This window comes from Fundulus heteroclitus, unplaced genomic scaffold, assembly GCF_011125445.2.
Source record: "Fundulus heteroclitus isolate FHET01 unplaced genomic scaffold, MU-UCD_Fhet_4.1 scaffold_39, whole genome shotgun sequence".
NCBI lineage: Eukaryota > Metazoa > Chordata > Actinopteri > Cyprinodontiformes > Fundulidae > Fundulus > Fundulus heteroclitus.
Window position 1 is genome coordinate 3404445 of NW_023396803.1, and position 18617 is coordinate 3423061.

At 41.8% G+C, this 18617-nt stretch overlaps 1 protein-coding gene across 2 annotated transcripts in view; it reads left to right on the plus strand.

Annotated features, from left to right (window-relative positions):
• bcar1 (BCAR1 scaffold protein, Cas family member) overlaps positions 1-18617 on the plus strand; it is a 124850-nt gene that overhangs the window by 20768 nt on the left and 85465 nt on the right. The window contains exon 2 of one of the 2 annotated variants that reach the window (XM_021312209.2): positions 8774-8821. The exons of the other annotated variant lie outside the window; for it this stretch is intronic. Coding sequence (XP_021167884.2) covers positions 8774-8821 — 48 coding nt within the window. The remainder of the gene's footprint in view (positions 1-8773; positions 8822-18617) is intronic. 2 annotated transcript variants of the gene reach the window in all.

Sequence of the window (18617 nt, forward strand, 5' to 3'; positions counted from 1 at the left end):
GGTCAGTCCCCCATCAGGCCTTACATAAGATAAGAAAAAGCCAGCTTTTCAAACTTTTATAACATCAGTCTAGGTCCTTTGTCCCCATTTGTTTGTTCCAGCGGCTCCTTGTGGCAGAATTAATCTCATCAAAATGGTAGTACTACCAAGATTCTTTAATTTGTTTTTTAAACCCCATTCTGATTAAAAAATCCGCAATTAATTTAATACAGACTGACAAACCATAATTTATCTGGAACGGAAAACCACACGGGATCAAAAGACCCTTCCTTCATAGACCAAAAAATACTAGTGGGATTGTCTTTATCTAATTTTATATGTTTTACTAGTTGGCCTGCAATATGAGCAATATGTTATACTGTTATACTATTAAGAGTCATGGCCCCACTTTATGCATCATCTCCTTTTCTCTTTTATTTATTTAGTTCTGCCTCCTCTACTGCTCTCTTACCGTAATCCACGAAGTATGTGTGTGCAAAACTAATCTTTAAGGGAGAGCTAACGTCAGCTGGCTTGAAAACGTATTTCCAAGTATTAGCTCACCTGGCCACGGCATTTCACTGCAGTCCCTAGTTTTAAAGCCTGTTCCCGGCAAACACTGCCGCTGTAAATTTCCCTGTTTTTAGCTTTGTATGAATCAGAACCAAATATTGCATACTACCGCCAGTCTTGTCCCATTCACACTCCCTAGCCCCGGATTGCATTGCAGAAATCTGATCACCTTAATCTATAGCAACAGTGACTGCATCAACAGCTGCCACAGAACCACACAACCAACAATAGATTTGTGACCTGGCCGGAATAAAATAAGTTTCATGACTGAAATAATTCAGTCTCACCACAACCAGCAGGAGTTGAGGTCCACTACCGTACATAAGACCCAGCTTTTAATTTGGTAGTCCACTTCCGCTTATCGGCAAGCAAATTAGCATATTAGCTAAACATTTAGAACCAAGTTAAATATTTAGCCAGCATTAAGCTAGCTAAATGCTAGCTAAATATTTAGTTTGCAAATTAGGTATTTTGTTTGTAAATTAAATATTTAGTTTGCTAATTAAATATTTAGTTAGGAAATTAAACATTTATTTTGCAAATTAAATATTTAGTTTGCAAATTAAATGTTTAGTTTGGAAACAAAATATTTAGCTTGCCAAGTACATATTTAGTTTGGAACTTTGACATTTATAAATGCATGAATAACATGCTGAAAATATGTTTTTGTTGGAAAAACTAACTCCCATTTTTTCTCTTACAACATGCTAAAAAAAAACAACAATATTGCTGTTGATTTTTGACTGTGTAACTTTACAAACGGCACCCCATATTACCAATAGTATGATTGTAACATGTAACAGACCAGAAACTTCTCAGCAGGGGGCAATTGTCCTCACAGCTAATAGAAAGAAACTGTTTCTAAGTCTATTAGTTTGCTATGTCCTTTTTAAGTACATACACATGCACAAGAGGTAATATGTAAGACTGCAAATCTGCTTCCTGCACCATCTAAAAATATGACAAAAGAGCAAATCATTGCACCACAGAAATTTTCTTCATAATTTTACACAACAGCTTGCTGCCCCCACCCCCCATTTATTGCATTCTTTTAGTATGCTGTAACATTTCATAACATAGTGGACTGTTGTGCTGCTCTATATTGGGACAAAATGCTAATTAGCCTACTCTACTTCTGATGACTTATAAAAAGGCTACAAAGCCTCTGAAGGTTACTGAGGGAATGATGTGTTTGAGTCTTTGCAGATGCAGCTGTATATGTTTATTTAATGGTGTTCGTAATGCGAGGTAGGCCAGGACATGTTTCAGATAATGAGATAAGAAGTTTAGAACCAGGAACAAAACAGAGCATTGAACAACTCCTAAAACTGCACTTTTACATAGATTAAACTGACTGATTTTAGTGATTGAGTTGCAGATTAATATTTTCTGTGAATTGGTCATTAAGGAATATAAAGGTTATTTTTGGAAAACAAACAAATGCAATATAGTTACTCAACGATAGGCAGAATCTTGCAACAAATTAAGCTAATAGTAATTCAGTGACTGATGTCCTTTGACCGCATAAACTATAAATGCCTATTCCAAAAAAAAGCTCTGCTCTGAATGTGGGGGTATGCAAGAAGACTAAGTGATCACAATCAGATTTACCACATCTGATAAAACAACACCAGTCTGCTTCTTCACCTGCAAAGAGTGACATAAAAAGAACAGCACAACCAGCGGATAAAGTATTACAGATACAATAAAGTAGTGTCTTGATATACTTGACTGAAGTATATACAGTATTAATTAATACAACATGTATAAAGTGACAGCTGAAGATAATAATATGGGTATTCTGTATAGAAGTGAGTCTGTAAATACCTGAATCCAAGCACCTGTAGGTGTTTGTGATAGTGTGCTTGTGTATGTAAAGTTTATCCAAAAGAAAGATGCTCAATAGTGGTTGTGAAGAGCTAAAAGACCCCCCCCCCCCCCAGGCACCGAGGCAGATGCCAGGGGAACCAATACCCCAGATACCAAAAGGGACCCTCAAAGTAAAGGTGCCCAAGAGGGATCAACACAGGAAATCTGCCTCCCCCACCAAGGGAAGAGGAGAGACAGCCCCAAGGAAACCCCCCCAGCCGCCACAATGTCAAAGCCCCAGGGAGCCGCGGGGACAAGCCCATGGGCTCCGCTGGCAACCAGCTACGCTGGAATGGATCCGGCCATGGGCCCCAGGGACCCGAGGCCCCAGGGGGCACCCCACCCCCGGCAGGGGCCCGACTGAGTCCTGGGGGCCAGGCCCCGCGAAGAAGCTGCCAGGAGTGAGCCGGTACCCGCCCGGGCACCCAACCCCAGACACAGAGAGTACCATCAATGCACCAGTGGGCCATGGCGCAAGCCAGTGGAGGGGAGCAGGATGGGGGGATGGGCTCCACACTTAGAGATGTCCTTGGGAGAGTGGGCAGTACAAACCCAACCTGACAAATAAACAAACAGAAAACTACATACAGTCTCATTCAGTTGTTCCCACCGTAGTGCCCCCACATGCAAACACTCCTTAAAAAAAATGGAACGCAGTACATACATTCACACTTACCACTCACATCCCATATTCCCAGAATGGGGAATGGGGCCAACATGTTCCGAATAGGCCAATAAACCAGAGCCCCCTCTCCACAAACCCTGAATTTCTACCACCCCCCCCCCCCCCCCCCCCCCCCCCCCGCCCTCCTTACCCTAGCCACACCCCACCCCACATATTCCAGGGAAAAGCAGAGTGTCTGTCCCAGTCCCGGCAAGTCACCCAGCCCAACAACAACCGCCAGCCAAGACCCCGCCCCAGGTGGCTTGTTCCTCTGCCAGGCCCCAGACTCTGGGCGGTAATTGGAGAACAGAGGTGTGAGAAAGACCCTGATCCTGCCTTTGCCTGCTCAAATGTTGTGTTGTTGCATGTTGTTCTTGAGTATGTTTGAAATCGGGAGTGTCAAAGGGGGTGCTCGGCACATCCACCCCCCACTCTGGGGGTTAGCTGGTGCCAGCCACCCCCTCCAAGCAACCTCAATGTCTAAATGTGAGTGGGGGCAGAGGGAGCCATCAGGGGTGAGGCCTACACAATAAGCCCCCCACCCCCAGATGTCTTTACCCCACCACCCCCAAACAATGCCCTACATACAGTAAATGTGTATTGTGAAAATGTCAAAGATGCATAATAAAACTGGAGTCAGGGACGTTACCAGAAAGTGGGACCCTCCAGCAATGCCCCCCCTCCAAACGGTCCTACATGTGTGGCAGTGTGATGGAGCAGGCAGAGGGAGGAGTTCGGGGATGGGGTGGAAAGGACTGAGGAGCCTCATGCTCTCCCAGGAAGCCAGCTTCCCTGCTGACTCAGATAGGCACCCCTGTTCTCCAAAAACTCACCCAGAGAGGGAGGCTCCGCCAGCCGCATTACCACAGCCCGGGAGCCCGGGGCAGCTGGCAGGGCCTGTGAGCCAACCGCACACCCACCCCAACCTGTCCACCATAACTCCTGGCTGTCCTGGAAGTAACAAACAAACAAACAAAAACAAAACAAAAAAAACCCTCTGGTTAATCAGCCCACCTGAACCATGCAGACCCCTGTTCCCCAGATAGAACCAGCTCCAGGAGACGGCATGGACAAGGACCGAGATATAGAGCCAGACATGGAGCCCACCAAACATCAGCACACACCCACACCCACCCACCCACCTGAAAATGTAATCCCAACAATAAGCTACTTAGAAGGAAGACCACTAGTCAGGTTCTGCCAGAAGAGATAGTGTAGCAATAGAGGGAAGAATAGAAAAAGAGATTCCAGTAAAGGGGGTAGTGAAGTACAGGGTTGGAGATGCTCTCTGAAGAGCTATTCCTTCAACAGTTTCTTGAAGATAGACAGGAACACCTCTGTTCTGGTAACATCGGTAGGTCATTACATCACAGTGGAACAATACATGAAAAGTGTCTGGATTCTGGAGCTTGGTGTGGGCACTGCTTGTCAGCAATCTCTTGACACCTGGAGTAATGAGTCATTACATATGCCTTTGCGAGAGCATTTGAGTAGATCGAGAGCTGTGATGTTGTAGGCCAACATCAGTAACTTGAATTTGATGTGGCCAGCTAAGGGTAGCCGGTGGAGCTCAATGAACAGGGTGCTCTTTTGGGCTGATTGACAACAAGTTGCATTGCAGCATTCGGTAACATCAGCAGAGGTTTCTGAATCCAGGCTGGAGACCAGTCAGGAGGGTGTTGCAGTAGTCAATGGGAGAGAAAAGAATAGACTGTACTAGGAGCTAGGTAAATGGACTGAAGTTATATAGTGCTTTTCATACTGACCACTCAAAGCACTGTACACTAGAGCCACACTCACTAATGCGCAAACATTTATACACCCATACACAGCTCAGTGGGGTTAAGTGCCTTGCACAGGGGCACATCAACATATGGGAAGCTGGAATCAAACCCACAACCTTCCGATTGCAAGACAACTGCTCAACCCATCAAGGCACAGGCGCCCACTGTGGTTTGTTTTTTTAGGCATGGTCTAATTTTTATTATGTCACTGTCAAAGAGTGAAAGATCTTCAACCAGGGGCTTTTACTGAAGGCTTGATTGTAGAAACTACCCAGTATAGTTTTTTCTTTTATTCTATGGCTATTTTTTTCTTGATTTTACCTTGTTTCTGAGTTTACTGTTTTTAGAACATAGGTTTGTGATCAGATTACAGGAGAACTAACTGGTCTCAGTTCAACATGTTGAGTTGGATCAACAAAAGCACATTTGCTGATGTTCCCCAACTTAGCTTTTGCAAGGTGATCAGTATGCCTTGTTGATGTTGGCCCGTCTACCGTGCACCAGGGTACACATCCTTTGACTTGATATTAATGGGTTACTGAGTTTAGCTGGTTTGAAAATAATAGTTTTATTAATTTGGGCAAAAGGTTGTCACTGTTTGTGGTATCTGCCAGTGAGTCTTTCACCTCACCAAGGGGGAAATGTTTCCCATTCTACTTTGAAGTGTTTTTTTTCCAGCTAGAACAGTGTCTTTACTGTCATGTTTGTCTGATTGTTTGTAATCAATAGTAGTTTTTGTCTTTGAACCCTCCGATACCATTTTTGTGCTCTGTTGTGTGGGACAGTAGGAAGAGTAAGGCAAGGCAAATTTATTTGCATAGCACATTTCAGTACAAAGACAACGCAAGGTGCTTTACATGGTTAAAACAGAGTAGAAGCAAGTTGGAATAAAATATAGAAAAACTGAAACAAAAAACATGGAAAAATGGAAACTAAAAGTAAATATAAAATATTTTAAAAACAGTTGGGAGTAGTGGTCTTTTTCTAGTCTGATGCCCCATATTAGGTAGGGATTAAATTGCCACTCCATGCTTAAAAACCTATCTCCACTTGTGGGTGGTCTTGCAGTCACAAAAGTTGCAGGTTTCATACCTACTCCCTCCTGGCACATCGTGGTGTGATCCTAAATATAAATCATGGTTCAGAATCTCTTCTGATTTCAAAGTCACAGCTCAGGACTCTTGAACCAAGAAAATGTTTATTTTGCTTCTGTCAGCAGTGAACAATGATCTCTTTCAATCTCAGAAATTAATTAGAATTAATTATGTTCTAAAACTTAATAAGTTTAGAACTGATTGGGTATTTGGTTAGATTTTTTTTGACAGAATAAATGACTATATGCAGGTGTGTGTGTGTGTGTGTGTGTGTGTGTGTGTGTGTGTGTGTGTGTGTGTGTGTGTGTGTGTGTGTGTGTGTGTGTGTGTGTGTGTGTGTGTGAGAATGGGTGAATGACTGATTGTAGAGTAAAGCACTTTGGGGTAATCAGACTGAAAGTGCTATGCAAGGACAAGGTATTTACCATTTACCATAGATTATACAATATATCACTTGAAAATGGTCACTGTTACAGTTTTTATTAATTGCTTTGACCTGTTTGAAGAACTGGCAACCTCTAAATTTTATCATCACCATCTCAGCAGAGCAAAATGAGTTAACCCATTCTCATTGGTTTGACTCATTTTCCCAGCCCTTTTGCAAAACAGTTAACACAGATGTCATTCATGCAGTCCAAACTCCATTGCTTTAGCTGTGGTAGCAAAACAGAAACCATATGTTTTAAGCTCTTAGAAACTTCTTGATCAGAATGAAATCACTGAAGCACCTGATTGACACTTCTTTACACAATTTTTCAATTTGCAATCAGTTTGCAGGCTTTACGTAAAAGGTGCCATGCTGTGTGTTGTTCTTTACAAGCAAGGATGTTCTAAGGCAGATGAGAGTCAGAGTAAGAGGTAGATGGGTCAGGGGAAGAAGATTATGAGGAAGAGGAATCCATGTGTGAGGTGGAGGTGTAGCTGGAAGGGCTGAAGCTACAGATGAAATTCAGGCAACTGTGATTGATCATGTGGTAAATCATGGCCTTTCACTTAGAGGGGCAGGACAAGAGTCCAAACTTTTCTCAATAGAAACAAGGTTGCATCCATGGTAAGAGTTTTTCGACGGGACAGCAGGTATTGCTGCTATACAGTATATACATCTCTATCTATTCCTATAGAGGAATTCTTCAGTGCATGGAGATGGAAGGTATATGATCACCGCCCCTATGAGCAGATGTCCTTGCTCAATGCAATGACTGCTGCTGCCCAAGATATAGATGCAGAGGCATGTCAAGGATGGATCAGGCATGCAAGAAGATTTTTCCCTAGGTGCATCACAAGGAAAAATATTGAGTGTGATGGAGATGAGGCCATGTGGCCTATTCGTCAAGAGAGAAGAGACTAGAAGAAACAGACAGCTCTAGTATCTTCTGTTGGAATATTTCATTTGTAGCCACAATCTGAAAAAAACCCAATGAATAATCAATAAAATTTGGATCACAGCATATCTGATTCTGGATCCATTTTTTGCAAAAAGGCAAATTTGACTACAAATGACACTGACATGTAAGCTGCGTACAGTCATTGGCTACAATGACCAGCAATGCTGCACTGATTCACATTGACTGTGGTATTTTGTATTTTGTTGCCCCTTGTGTAATGATTGGAAGGGCTCAAACATTTGTGTGCAGGTTGTGTTGTTTGAGGGCAAAATTTGCTTTTGGTTCATGTTTTAAATGTTTTGGCAGAGTTGGAGCCTTTTGCAAACAAAATGTGTAATTTTGACCATTGCTGCCACTGTTTAGGCCTCAGCATTAACTGTTTTGAAAAATGTGGGTTTTGAGTTGACTGCTGCATCAAAGCAATCAATAAAAACTATAATGTTTCAAAAAATCAAGAAAGAAAATATGAGAGTGCCCATATTTGACAATAAAACATGTTTGAGTCACTTTGGAGTTGTTATGATATTTTGACAGTTTACTGTACCTTTTATCCAGTTTCTGTGACATTTACACTCAACTTGAAGTTGTATCAGGCGAGTAAGATCAGTGTAAAGACAACTACTTTACATTGTGAATGCTGATTACAAGTTTTTGTTTGGTCCCCCTTTCTCTCTCCATCATCACCGTTGCTGAATAAGAAACCTAAATATTCCCAAATGGCAGACTTTAGAGATAGTTGGGAGTCTTAGGCTTTGTTTTGATATAAATGAACAAAGGCGCGGTGTTGACACATGGGTAGAGCACGTGACCCATGTTCAGAGGACTGTTCTCAACGCAGCAGTCCCAGGTTCAAGTCATGCCAACCTCATTTCCTGTCAGATTATTGTCAAATAAAAACCACTAGTGCCAAAAAAGAAATCTTTTGACTTATAGTGAAGAGGAGAAAAGCGATTTAAACCTAGATAGTGAAGAATATAGTTAGCCTCTGGCCCGGTGTGGGTATATTTGTTTGATTCATTAGCCAATGTGGTGGATTTGGAATTTACTAAAGAATAAAAGTATTCAGCATTGCATGTTATGATACAAATACCTACGATACAAACATAATGCACTTAATTGATCCCAGTACTGGGAAATGATTGGGCACCAGCTTAAAATACAGGAAACAGACTAAATATTACTGTCATTGTAAAAAAGTGAAATTAATCAACATAAACAACTTATGGTTAAGTTACATAGAACACAGTCACAATTTTAAGTTTATAAAATTGTACTGGACTAATCTAGGGATTTTCCTTTAATTTATTAATAAACTGATGAAGGTAATAGCATATTATAAAGCATAAAGCATGTTATTGCCCATAGGGAACATTTTCTGAACTCATGGGTGTATTTTATGTTCTGTGGACCTTCCCTTTTCTGCAGGTATTGTGCAGAATGTTTGACTGCCTGCGGGGGGCCCCACAGGTAGAGGTAGGTCTTCAAGCATGGAGTGGCAATTGAACTGCGTCTAATATGGGGCATCAGACTAGAAAAAGAGTTTTAAAGGACCCCCTCAGGGAGGTTTTAAACATAAAGAGCCATCACTGGACCGTGGCTGGAGAATAAGAAACACACACTTGCTCCTGTTGTTCTAGCACTTTTCTAACAAAAGCTGATGATCTGCCTTTTCGGCAAATTAACATAAAGATGATTCAAGTGTGGTTAATTGACATTTATTATGTTGCCACTTTGGTATGTTCTCAAAAATAAGATCACATTTAATGTATGTGTCTGTACCATGGGGAAAGCTGGAGCACCCTAGAACAGTGGCCTCAATCTGGGATCCCCAGACCCCAGGGGGTCCGCAAACCACGGGTTGAGGGTCCATGAAACGCATATGTCGGACCTGAGGAGGCACTGCTTAGGATGCATCAGGGTTGGGCTAAGTAATACATTGGACAAATATTTAACTCTGTCCACTTCATCAAGTAAGGTAAAAGCCAAATCAGCTAAAATTAGTAGTATTAGGTGTATTTATATATATTTTTAAAAACATACATAATTCCTAATGTACAAAAGGCAGTTACTATTAGCATGAGGAATCTAAAGGGGTCCTTGGAAAAATGTTACTGCTGCTGAGGGGTCCCTGGCCACGAAAAGTTTGAGAACCCCTGCCCTATAGAATCCGTGCATGCATGGGGAGAACATGCAAATTCCATGCAGAAAGACCCCAGGCCTAGATTCAAACTGAAGACATTGATGCAAGGCAACAGTGCTTGACGTGAAACAACAGAAGCATATTTTCAAAAATGCTCTTTTGGAACCCCTCTAGCCAGAACCTGGTGAAGGTTGTGTGGTCTGCCATTCTCCTCCATACTCACCTGCATGGATTGGTGGTTAAAAGCTAATGAATTAGTACATAGAATATAGATTTAAGAGTTGCATTTCTTTATTAGAAAAACTATGTGTATTTATTTACTAATCTATGGGATAAAGGACTTGTATAATTATGTTTGGTGTGTCACTAAACATCTTCAGTAGAATATTCAATGCTGAGGATGCTTTGAAAGTTCTCAAACATGAAACGTGTGAACATTGTTTACGGCATATATTCTGCAAAGAAAGATTTGTTTAAGTATATCAAGTGTGTGTCCTAAGTGTATCCTAAGACATGAAATGCAGCTCCAAAGCACAACAATTAGAGTTTGGGAGAGGGGGGTACATCAGTTCTCAGCTGTTTATTTTTTTTCACTTATCCTGTCTGGCAGTGTTGCATTAAGAATTGCTGTCTTAATGCCAAAGAGAGCCCAACAGGTTTTAGTTTCACAAGTGGAGCATTACTGTTTTCACCATAGTGCTCCGCTTGATTTATATATGCAAAAAGCTTTTTTAGATTTTATTCTGGGACTATTTCATGTTCAATGGACACAAAAAAGGGAAGGTAGAGGAAAAAAGAAGAGAAAAAGATGAGACATGTTAAAAGGGATAAAAAGGGAAAATAGAGGAGAGGAAAAGGAGAGATAACATCCTCAGAGTCTGCTTCTACACCTGCAGAGAGATATACTACAACAACAAAACCAACAAACAGGGTGTTACAGGTACAAACAACCAATGCCTTGGTACCATCACAGAAGAATATACAGTATAATTTAATACAAAATGTATAAAGTGACAGCTAAAGCTGTTGATATGGGTTTTCTGTATAGAAGTGAACCTGTGAGCACCTGAATCCAATCACCTAATAATAATCATCTTTATTGTCATTGCAAAATATATTCCAATTAAATGTGTTCTCTGCATTTAACACATCCCCTTGGGGAGCAGTTGGCTGCCACTGTGTGGCGCCCAGGGAGCAATCAGGGTCTAAGGGTCTTGCTCAGTGTGTGGAAGTTGAACCCAGAACCTGCGGGACACGAGCGCAATGCTCTAACCACTAGGCCACCACACAAACAGGTGTAGGTGTTTGTGAGAGTGCACTTGTGTGTGTAAGGTTTATCCATAAGAAATATGCTCAATAGCGGTTTTGAGGAGCCAAAGACCTGCCCACCAGAGCGCCGAGGCAGACACCGGAGAAACAGAACCCCAGATGCCCGAAAGGACCCCTAGAGCAAAGGTGCTGACGGGCGGCCTCTTGATCTTCCTGTCCCATTCACTAAGGCATTTACCGGGTTTGTAAATTTGGCAGCAAAGGAAGAAAACAACTATCAGAGACAAAACACTTGGAATATACATATATTTAATTACAACTGGAATTCCAAGGGGAGACACAGATTTACAACTTTATCCTAAAGCCCCATTTGGTAAAGCACGGAGTCCACCCTCCCGTGTCGGCTGCATGCATGTATCTGAAGGGCCGCACTCACGCTTCTACTCATAGCCTGGCCCCTCACTGAGTGAGTGAATGATGTCGGGGGGGGGCTGCATACACACTCATTTCTATCTGTGCTCGTCTTTTCACAAACAAAAGAGATCCGCATTCCAGTGTAAATAAGGAGCTGGCTTCTTGATACATTTTGCCAGATGTTTCTAGGAGTCTACCAAGATAAACATTGAAGAACAATATAAATTATATTTATATAATTTTTTTTTTTTGAACTTACATTTTATTGATTTTAAAACAGAGCAATCATACAGCATACAATGACAATTAACAGTTTTTACAGTGTGAGATTTTACTATAGATTAACCATCCTAGCATGACATTTTACAGTTTCAGCATCATATTTGCGGTCTCAGCTTCACCATACAAACCTAGCACAAGAATTCACCTTGGATAGTAGGTCTATGTAACATTATCCAGAAAAAATAAATAAATAAACATTAAGTTGTAAGACTTGTGTACTTGAGTAAATCTTCAACAGGACCCCTGTGTTGGCTGAAAGTGTATCTTTGAAGTCTTAACAAGTATGTTAATATAAAGCTTTTAAACCATAAACCTTCTTGAAGCTTACCCACCATAAAACCTCATGTGACTCTTACCCTGTATTCCACAAGAAGGTTAGGTGAATTTATAGTATTGAGTGACCCTGCAAAGTTGACGATAGTAGTTAGAACTTAGGTAACTCTTACTGCTTAAAGAAAAATACACGATTAATACAAAACTGATTATATATTTCAACAACAGTGCCCAAGACAGGGATCATTGCCTCCCCCATCCCAGGCAGGAGCAGAGAGGAGCCCCAGGAAACCCCCTGACAGCCACAGTGCTGAAGCCCCCAGGAGCAGCGGCAAGAAGCCTGTGGGCTTCACCGGCAGCCAGCTACGCCAGAGCAGATACAGCCATAAGCCCAGAGACCCAACACCAGCGGGCCAAGGCGGCATCCATTGGAGGGGAACACGATGGGGGACCACCACAACCCGACAACCCATGGGCCCATTCACCAACATGAACCAAACACTCCAGCCAACCAGAGCCCCGCTCCACAAACCCTGAGGTGTTGCCTCCCGCACACCTTGCTCTCGACGCTTAAGCCCATCCTCCACATTCCGGGGGTGAGCAGAAGTGCCGGCCCCAGCCGACTGGCTGTACCCAAAGACCATCCCTAGTCCAGACCCCGACCAGGTGACCCATCCCAACCCCCAAGGAGGGTTGGGATGACATGGGGGGAAGGGAAAGAGGTAAACAAACACTTTACTCAGCCAGCCCTCTCGAACCATGCAGAGCCTTGTTCCCTGGATAGGACCAGCATGACCAGGGCTGATACAAAGAGCCGGACACAGAGCCATCCAAGCACCCTCTAATAATTAAATTATACCCACCCCTACTCTAACATTCAAACAACTCCTACACCACATACGATGATAGACCCCACCCCACCCCCCTCCTATCCCTGAACTAGCAGAATGCAGTCCCTGAAGGGGAGAGCATCTGCTATGAGATGTTAATGCCCATACCCTCCTCCAGCTTGACAGGCCCCAAGGCCCACCAGCGCATCAGAGGCCGTGGGTAGGGCCAGACACCCAGGCATGCAACGTTCCATACCCCCCTGCAACATACTCCACAGGACCCAAGCCCCCAAGGCCCTGCCAGGACACCCACACAAGGGCAACACACCCCAGGAACCCTGAGCCCCAGACACACCCTGCACCCACCCAGGAGCAGCACAGCTACCAAGCCAGTAACTCACATCTGCTGGCCTCCCAAGAGCATTGCAAGTGGCCGTCCGGAAGGCGCCCCAAAAGCCCCACTCAGACACCACCTTACAGGCACCCCCAAGACCCAGGCACCCATCAAATTAGCCACCATGCTCCACAGGACACATCCAACAGCCCCCAACTCACACTAGGTGATGGAGCCGATCAAAGGAGCCCAGAGAGACGATCTGATGTGGAAGCAGATTCTGACTCAGGACTAATATGATCCAACAAAATATCTCTGTACTGATTGATAGTGAGAATTGTTTTATTTTTCCAATTCACAAGGATAGTTTTCTTAGTAATATATAGGGCAGTGAAATATATAGGCCATGCTAACAGATTTTTTTCCCCAAAGTGCTTTCATCCAAGTATCCCAGCAAGCAAACAGCTCTGTTCTCTTTTAACAAGCGTCATATGCTTTAAATTCACCTGTTGTGCCGCTAATAAGGCCACAGAGTGATCTCCTGATCCCTGAGCAGCTGACCATTAATATAAAGCTTATCCACAGCCACTGTAGCCCTGGTGCCCTCTGTCTTCCTGATTGGGAATAAAACTCACCTTTGATCAAGGATTTCCTTTGGAAACTGGTTCTTGACGCTGAAATTCATTCCTCTCAGCTGTCTGCCCCGACTTCTGACCTACTCTTTTTGCTTGTAATTCGAATTCAGCCACTGTCGGCCAAGGCGGTTTTTATCAGGCTTCACACCTCCGAGGCTGGGGAACGCGATGGAAGGTAATGTGTTTTAGCTGGGAGCTTCAGCTGCTGCCGGAGGAACTCCCAGATTGTTTTTTTGCCAGCATCCTCATCTTGTTACTCTGGGATCCCGCCAAGAACAAGGTTATCTGTCATGCTTCGAGGCTGAATATTCAGAATGGACTCCTTCATCTTCTTATTATCACCAGACAGCTGAATCATTCCATCGTTGAGTTTCCTAACTTCCCCCCTCAACAATTCATTCTCGGCTGTGACGGAAGCTAGCTGTTCCTGGCTGTATTCTAGTGACTCTTGCAGTGCTTGAAGTTCTTTGTGTAGGACTTTTACCAAGGCATGATGGGCATCCAGACTACTTAGCATCTTGTCTATGGATTCCAGAACGTTGATGTAGCTCCACTCTGGCGATATAGTGGAAGTGGCGCTTGTTGAGATTGAACGGGAGTGTTTTGATGAAGGTGTGTTCATGGTTGTGGAACCTTTCTGCTTCCCTATTACGATGCTGTCAAAACACTCGTCAGTAGCTCTCAAGGCAGTTTAAGATCTCCTCGTCTATTTATCTACTATTTATTCCTGTAAATAATACTGTATGTGGATGACATAGAACACGTTCTAAATGTTGTGACTTCAAAGAATGCAGTTAAAAATTCACTAACCTGCACGCTTGATTTTTCAGGCAGAAAACGTTAATGACATGACAAAACAAACTATATGGATCAGTATTTTATTTTTACTATTAATATTTTGCAAGTTAGATTTTTTAATGTAATGAAAGCACCAAGTCCTTCCAGGTAGATATTCAAGTCCAAGTCACAAGTGATTAGTATTCAAGTTAAAGTCACAGGTCTTTTTTAGTATAACCGAGTCACGTCTCAAGTCATCAGATATGTGACTTGAGACAAGTCAAAGTCCACGCCTCCGCTATCAGATATTCTGCAAATTCACTTCAACATTTCTATACCTACTGTTGTTGGATCAGTTGATTGTGGCGCATTAGTAGGTAGGTTCAGTTTTCCTTTGAATGGTTGACAGCAGTGGGATGTCCATTAGAATAAGGAACATCGGGGCACAAGGTTGTTTTTATTTTTGAAACTTTAGTACAGAGAGAGAAAACATGTTAGAAAAGGGTGCCAGCCAGGGCTGCACACTGGTGTTGTTATTTATTTTATTCTACATTTTTTATTTATTGTTTTGTTGTTTTTCTGTATGCTATATTCACACTGCAAATCTTGATGCTCAATTCTGATTTTTTTTTGCTGAAATCAGATTTTTTTTTGAGGTGGCCATTCATACTACTATTAAATGAGCCCACCATCAAACTGCCCACCATCAAAGGCCACAAAGCGACCCACATGTGCAGACAACAGAAGGAGACGTCACACAGCAGCGCGCTGTTTATGGAAGCAGTGGTGAATGTAATTGTTTCTTGAAGTGTGCAATAATGTTTTGTTAAAAATAAAAACAACAGATACCAGCCGGCATCTCTCCATGCTATTATTAGAAATCTGTTGAGCATTGAGAGCCAAGAGAGCGACGTGAAAGACAGATAAAATTTGACATGACCATTCAGACAGCAGACGCTTTGAAAAAAGTCTGATTAGTATCCGAATTAGTACCGCATATGGAAGTGGCCCAAATCTGATTTTTTTGGGGAGGTAAAAAGATTGGATATAGTTCACATATGGGCAAAAAGATCAGATTTGGTTTGCATTTCCCTGCAGTGTGAACATAGCCTTAGTTGTCCCAGCAGCTCTCCTTCAACAGTTAGCGCCCTAGGCAAGCAGCTATGTGGCCTATGCCAAGAGTTGGCCCTTATGTGGTGAAAGATGATTATTTTAAAGCGGCCAACAGCACTTGAGAGGGAAGCCACATTTAGGACCAGTTATAAGACAAATTCCAGCCTAAAATGCAGCAGAACTTATTTCATTAATATTATTTGCTCAGGAGGAGGGATTGCTGTGAAAGGTCAGTGCAATCAGCCGGGCTTCTTCAGGATATGTTGTTACAGAATGGAAACTGAGTTTTTCCTATTTGGTGCTTTCAGTGACCCAGAAAAACATTTGATTTTCAACTTGTTATCTTTAGGATCACCAGTCAGAGCCAATGAAGGGAAAATTTTCGGATTTTGATCATTTTCCAACTGATTGTTCTATTCCTAAAAATACTCAAATACAAAAAAAAACTGATTTCTGCAACCCTGTTTTGAGTTTTTGTTGACTGTGTCTTTGCTTTGCAGCTCCTGTTAAATGTAAATTTAATTAAAGTCTACTTAACTAACTTTTGCTCTGGGGAGCAGCACTTCCTTCCTTTGCTCTAAATTCAGCGAAATCTTTAGTGAAGTACTTACTAGTACAAATTATGACAAGGAAAATCTCTGGATCCTGTTAAATTCATAAAAACGTGGAACATTATGGACACAGTTAATTAGCATATTTACATCAGACCTTACAGTGACATGTTTCATAATAATGGCCCATTCAGCTCTGAATGGTTACTGCTGTGCATGGAATTGAATGTATTCTTACTATGTAAGTCCCATGATGAAAGAGATTGCATCTGATAAAGACGATTGACATCTCGCAGTAAGCTGAAGAGAAATGATCCCAGAAGCCTTTCACATAAAGAGCCTCTTTCACTACATTCATGCTACAACACGCTTTATGGAATCATAAATATGATGGCTGTTACTGTTCAGAGAAAAATATAGATATGAAACAAAACTACCATGCATGATAAGCAGCAGAGAGCAAGGGGGAGAGACCTGGTGTGCTTGTTCACATTTTTAGGCTAAATCCACGTTTTGTTTTGTTTTTCAAATCCGCCTACTACAGATTTGAAGGAGCAATAAAAAATAATGACACCTATTGTTTCAAATCGGAACAACACGTGTCGCGCAGGTTGCCAAGTCAAGATAGACGAGGATGTTGGACAGCTAAATTCAAGATGATGAGTGACAACCATTCAGCAAACCTCAGTTTGTTATTGTTGAATTGACAGCTTGCCCCAAACAGACCAACAGATTACCACTGAAAATAGTCTATGCCGTTTCATCAACAGTCGATTGCTGCTGTGAAAGTGGCAAAATACACTTCCCACCAACCCCACTGGATTTTTACTTACACAGGATGAATGCTGTTGTATTCTGTTCTACTCCTGGCCCGCTTCTCTTACTGGCCATCATGTTTCCAGGCTGCTGCTCTTTTGCCAAGATAAAATACCAAATGATGCACTCTGTGTTGGGAACCCTGGGAACTCTCATATGATTGGCTCAGGAACCAGGAAATAAACACAGACTACACACTGCACTGAAATAGTCCCGCACCATACCTCTAATTTTGAAAGGAGAAACACTTGACTAAGACATTATTGATGAGAGGATCGATTGTGTATAGGTAATGTTACTTCCATACCAGGTGACAAATGAGAATGATTTTGGTAAATTCTACAGTAAACTTTGTACTTATTGCTCCTTTAATGCAAATATCAACTCAGTTTATCACATGGCAGCAACTAAATGTATTTAGGGATCATGACGGGGGTAGATGATTAGCTGAAGTTCAAAGTAAGCATCAGAATTCAAAAGAGCAATACACTCTGTGCACAATTTAAATGTGGTGCAATTATACACTGTTTAAAGTTATTTAATGTTTCATAAATAACTCTGTCTGTTAAGTATTGTCTGGTGATGATCAGCTCTTAAGCTGATATCAAGACAATGGTTGAAAGGGATGAATTCGAGCACTAGCCATCTTTTAACAGCAAAACCTGCACACACATAGAATAAAGGAGTGACAACTTCTTTTCAAGTTCAAGAATTTAATAACAGAAATAAAACATCCAGAGAACATCACTATGTAATGCTGTTTATCTGAATTAACACAATATTTCAATTAACAAATCCTCTCTACTAGGCTAGTGAAACTTAACTAAACTACTAAGAAAAATGAAGATAAAAGAAGCTAAGCTAAGGAACTATTTACATGCAAATCAAACAAAAGACAAAACAAAAGTGGCTGATCATAATCAGATTAATTCAGTGAACCCTTGTTCACTGAAGGTCTGATTCCAAAAACATGGAATGGAGTTAAAACATGCCATGTATTTCAATCCATTCCCAATGCAAAGCCCAAGTTAAACAAAACATTATTTGTTGAAATAATATTCTGAGGACCGTTTTGTCCTGTAAAATCATTTAATTCAGAATCGCTTGCCTTGGTTTATGCGATTCTACCTCCGCCCGCTAGGGGCGCTACAGCGATCGTTGCTAACCTGGTTAAAATCTATAGTTATCAAAATTGAAAACCGGCATTAATATACCATATTGATGCGGGAATAAGGCTCATAACATCATCGGAGGATGGCGGAGCAGAACAGTTATGCTTTATGCTTTAAAACGGACTCCTTTTGAAAGGTCCGAAACCGGATGTTAGCAAGGCTAATAGCATGTTGGCTAGCGGACGCTCGACAGTGACATGGTACCAAATGCTAGCAATGCTATATTGTTAGCCTTTTGTTCGAAATACCAGGTATACACGGTTTACAAATTGTTTCCCAATAAACCTTTTACTTCACCAGACCTCTCAACTTTTATCAAAAGTTAAGAGTGAGATTATGCTAATTGTGGGGGCGGGGCTTGTTTGGGGCGGGGCTAACTGGACCCTGGAAAAGCCGGTGGAGTCTCAACTCCATCTCATTTAGACATGTATTACTTTTGTTAAAAAGAGAAAGAGACGTATTAATACCTTACTGTTCAGTTAATGGATTAAAACATAAAAAACACACAATCGTTCAAATAATACTGAATAAAATTAAGTAGTTTTCAGTTATTGACCGAATTATTACACTGTTACATATTCATCTATGGGTTTGTTTATCATTGTAGATCTATAACCTGATTGGTGAATCAGGCTGAGTTTCATCAAGTCTTTATGGTCAACA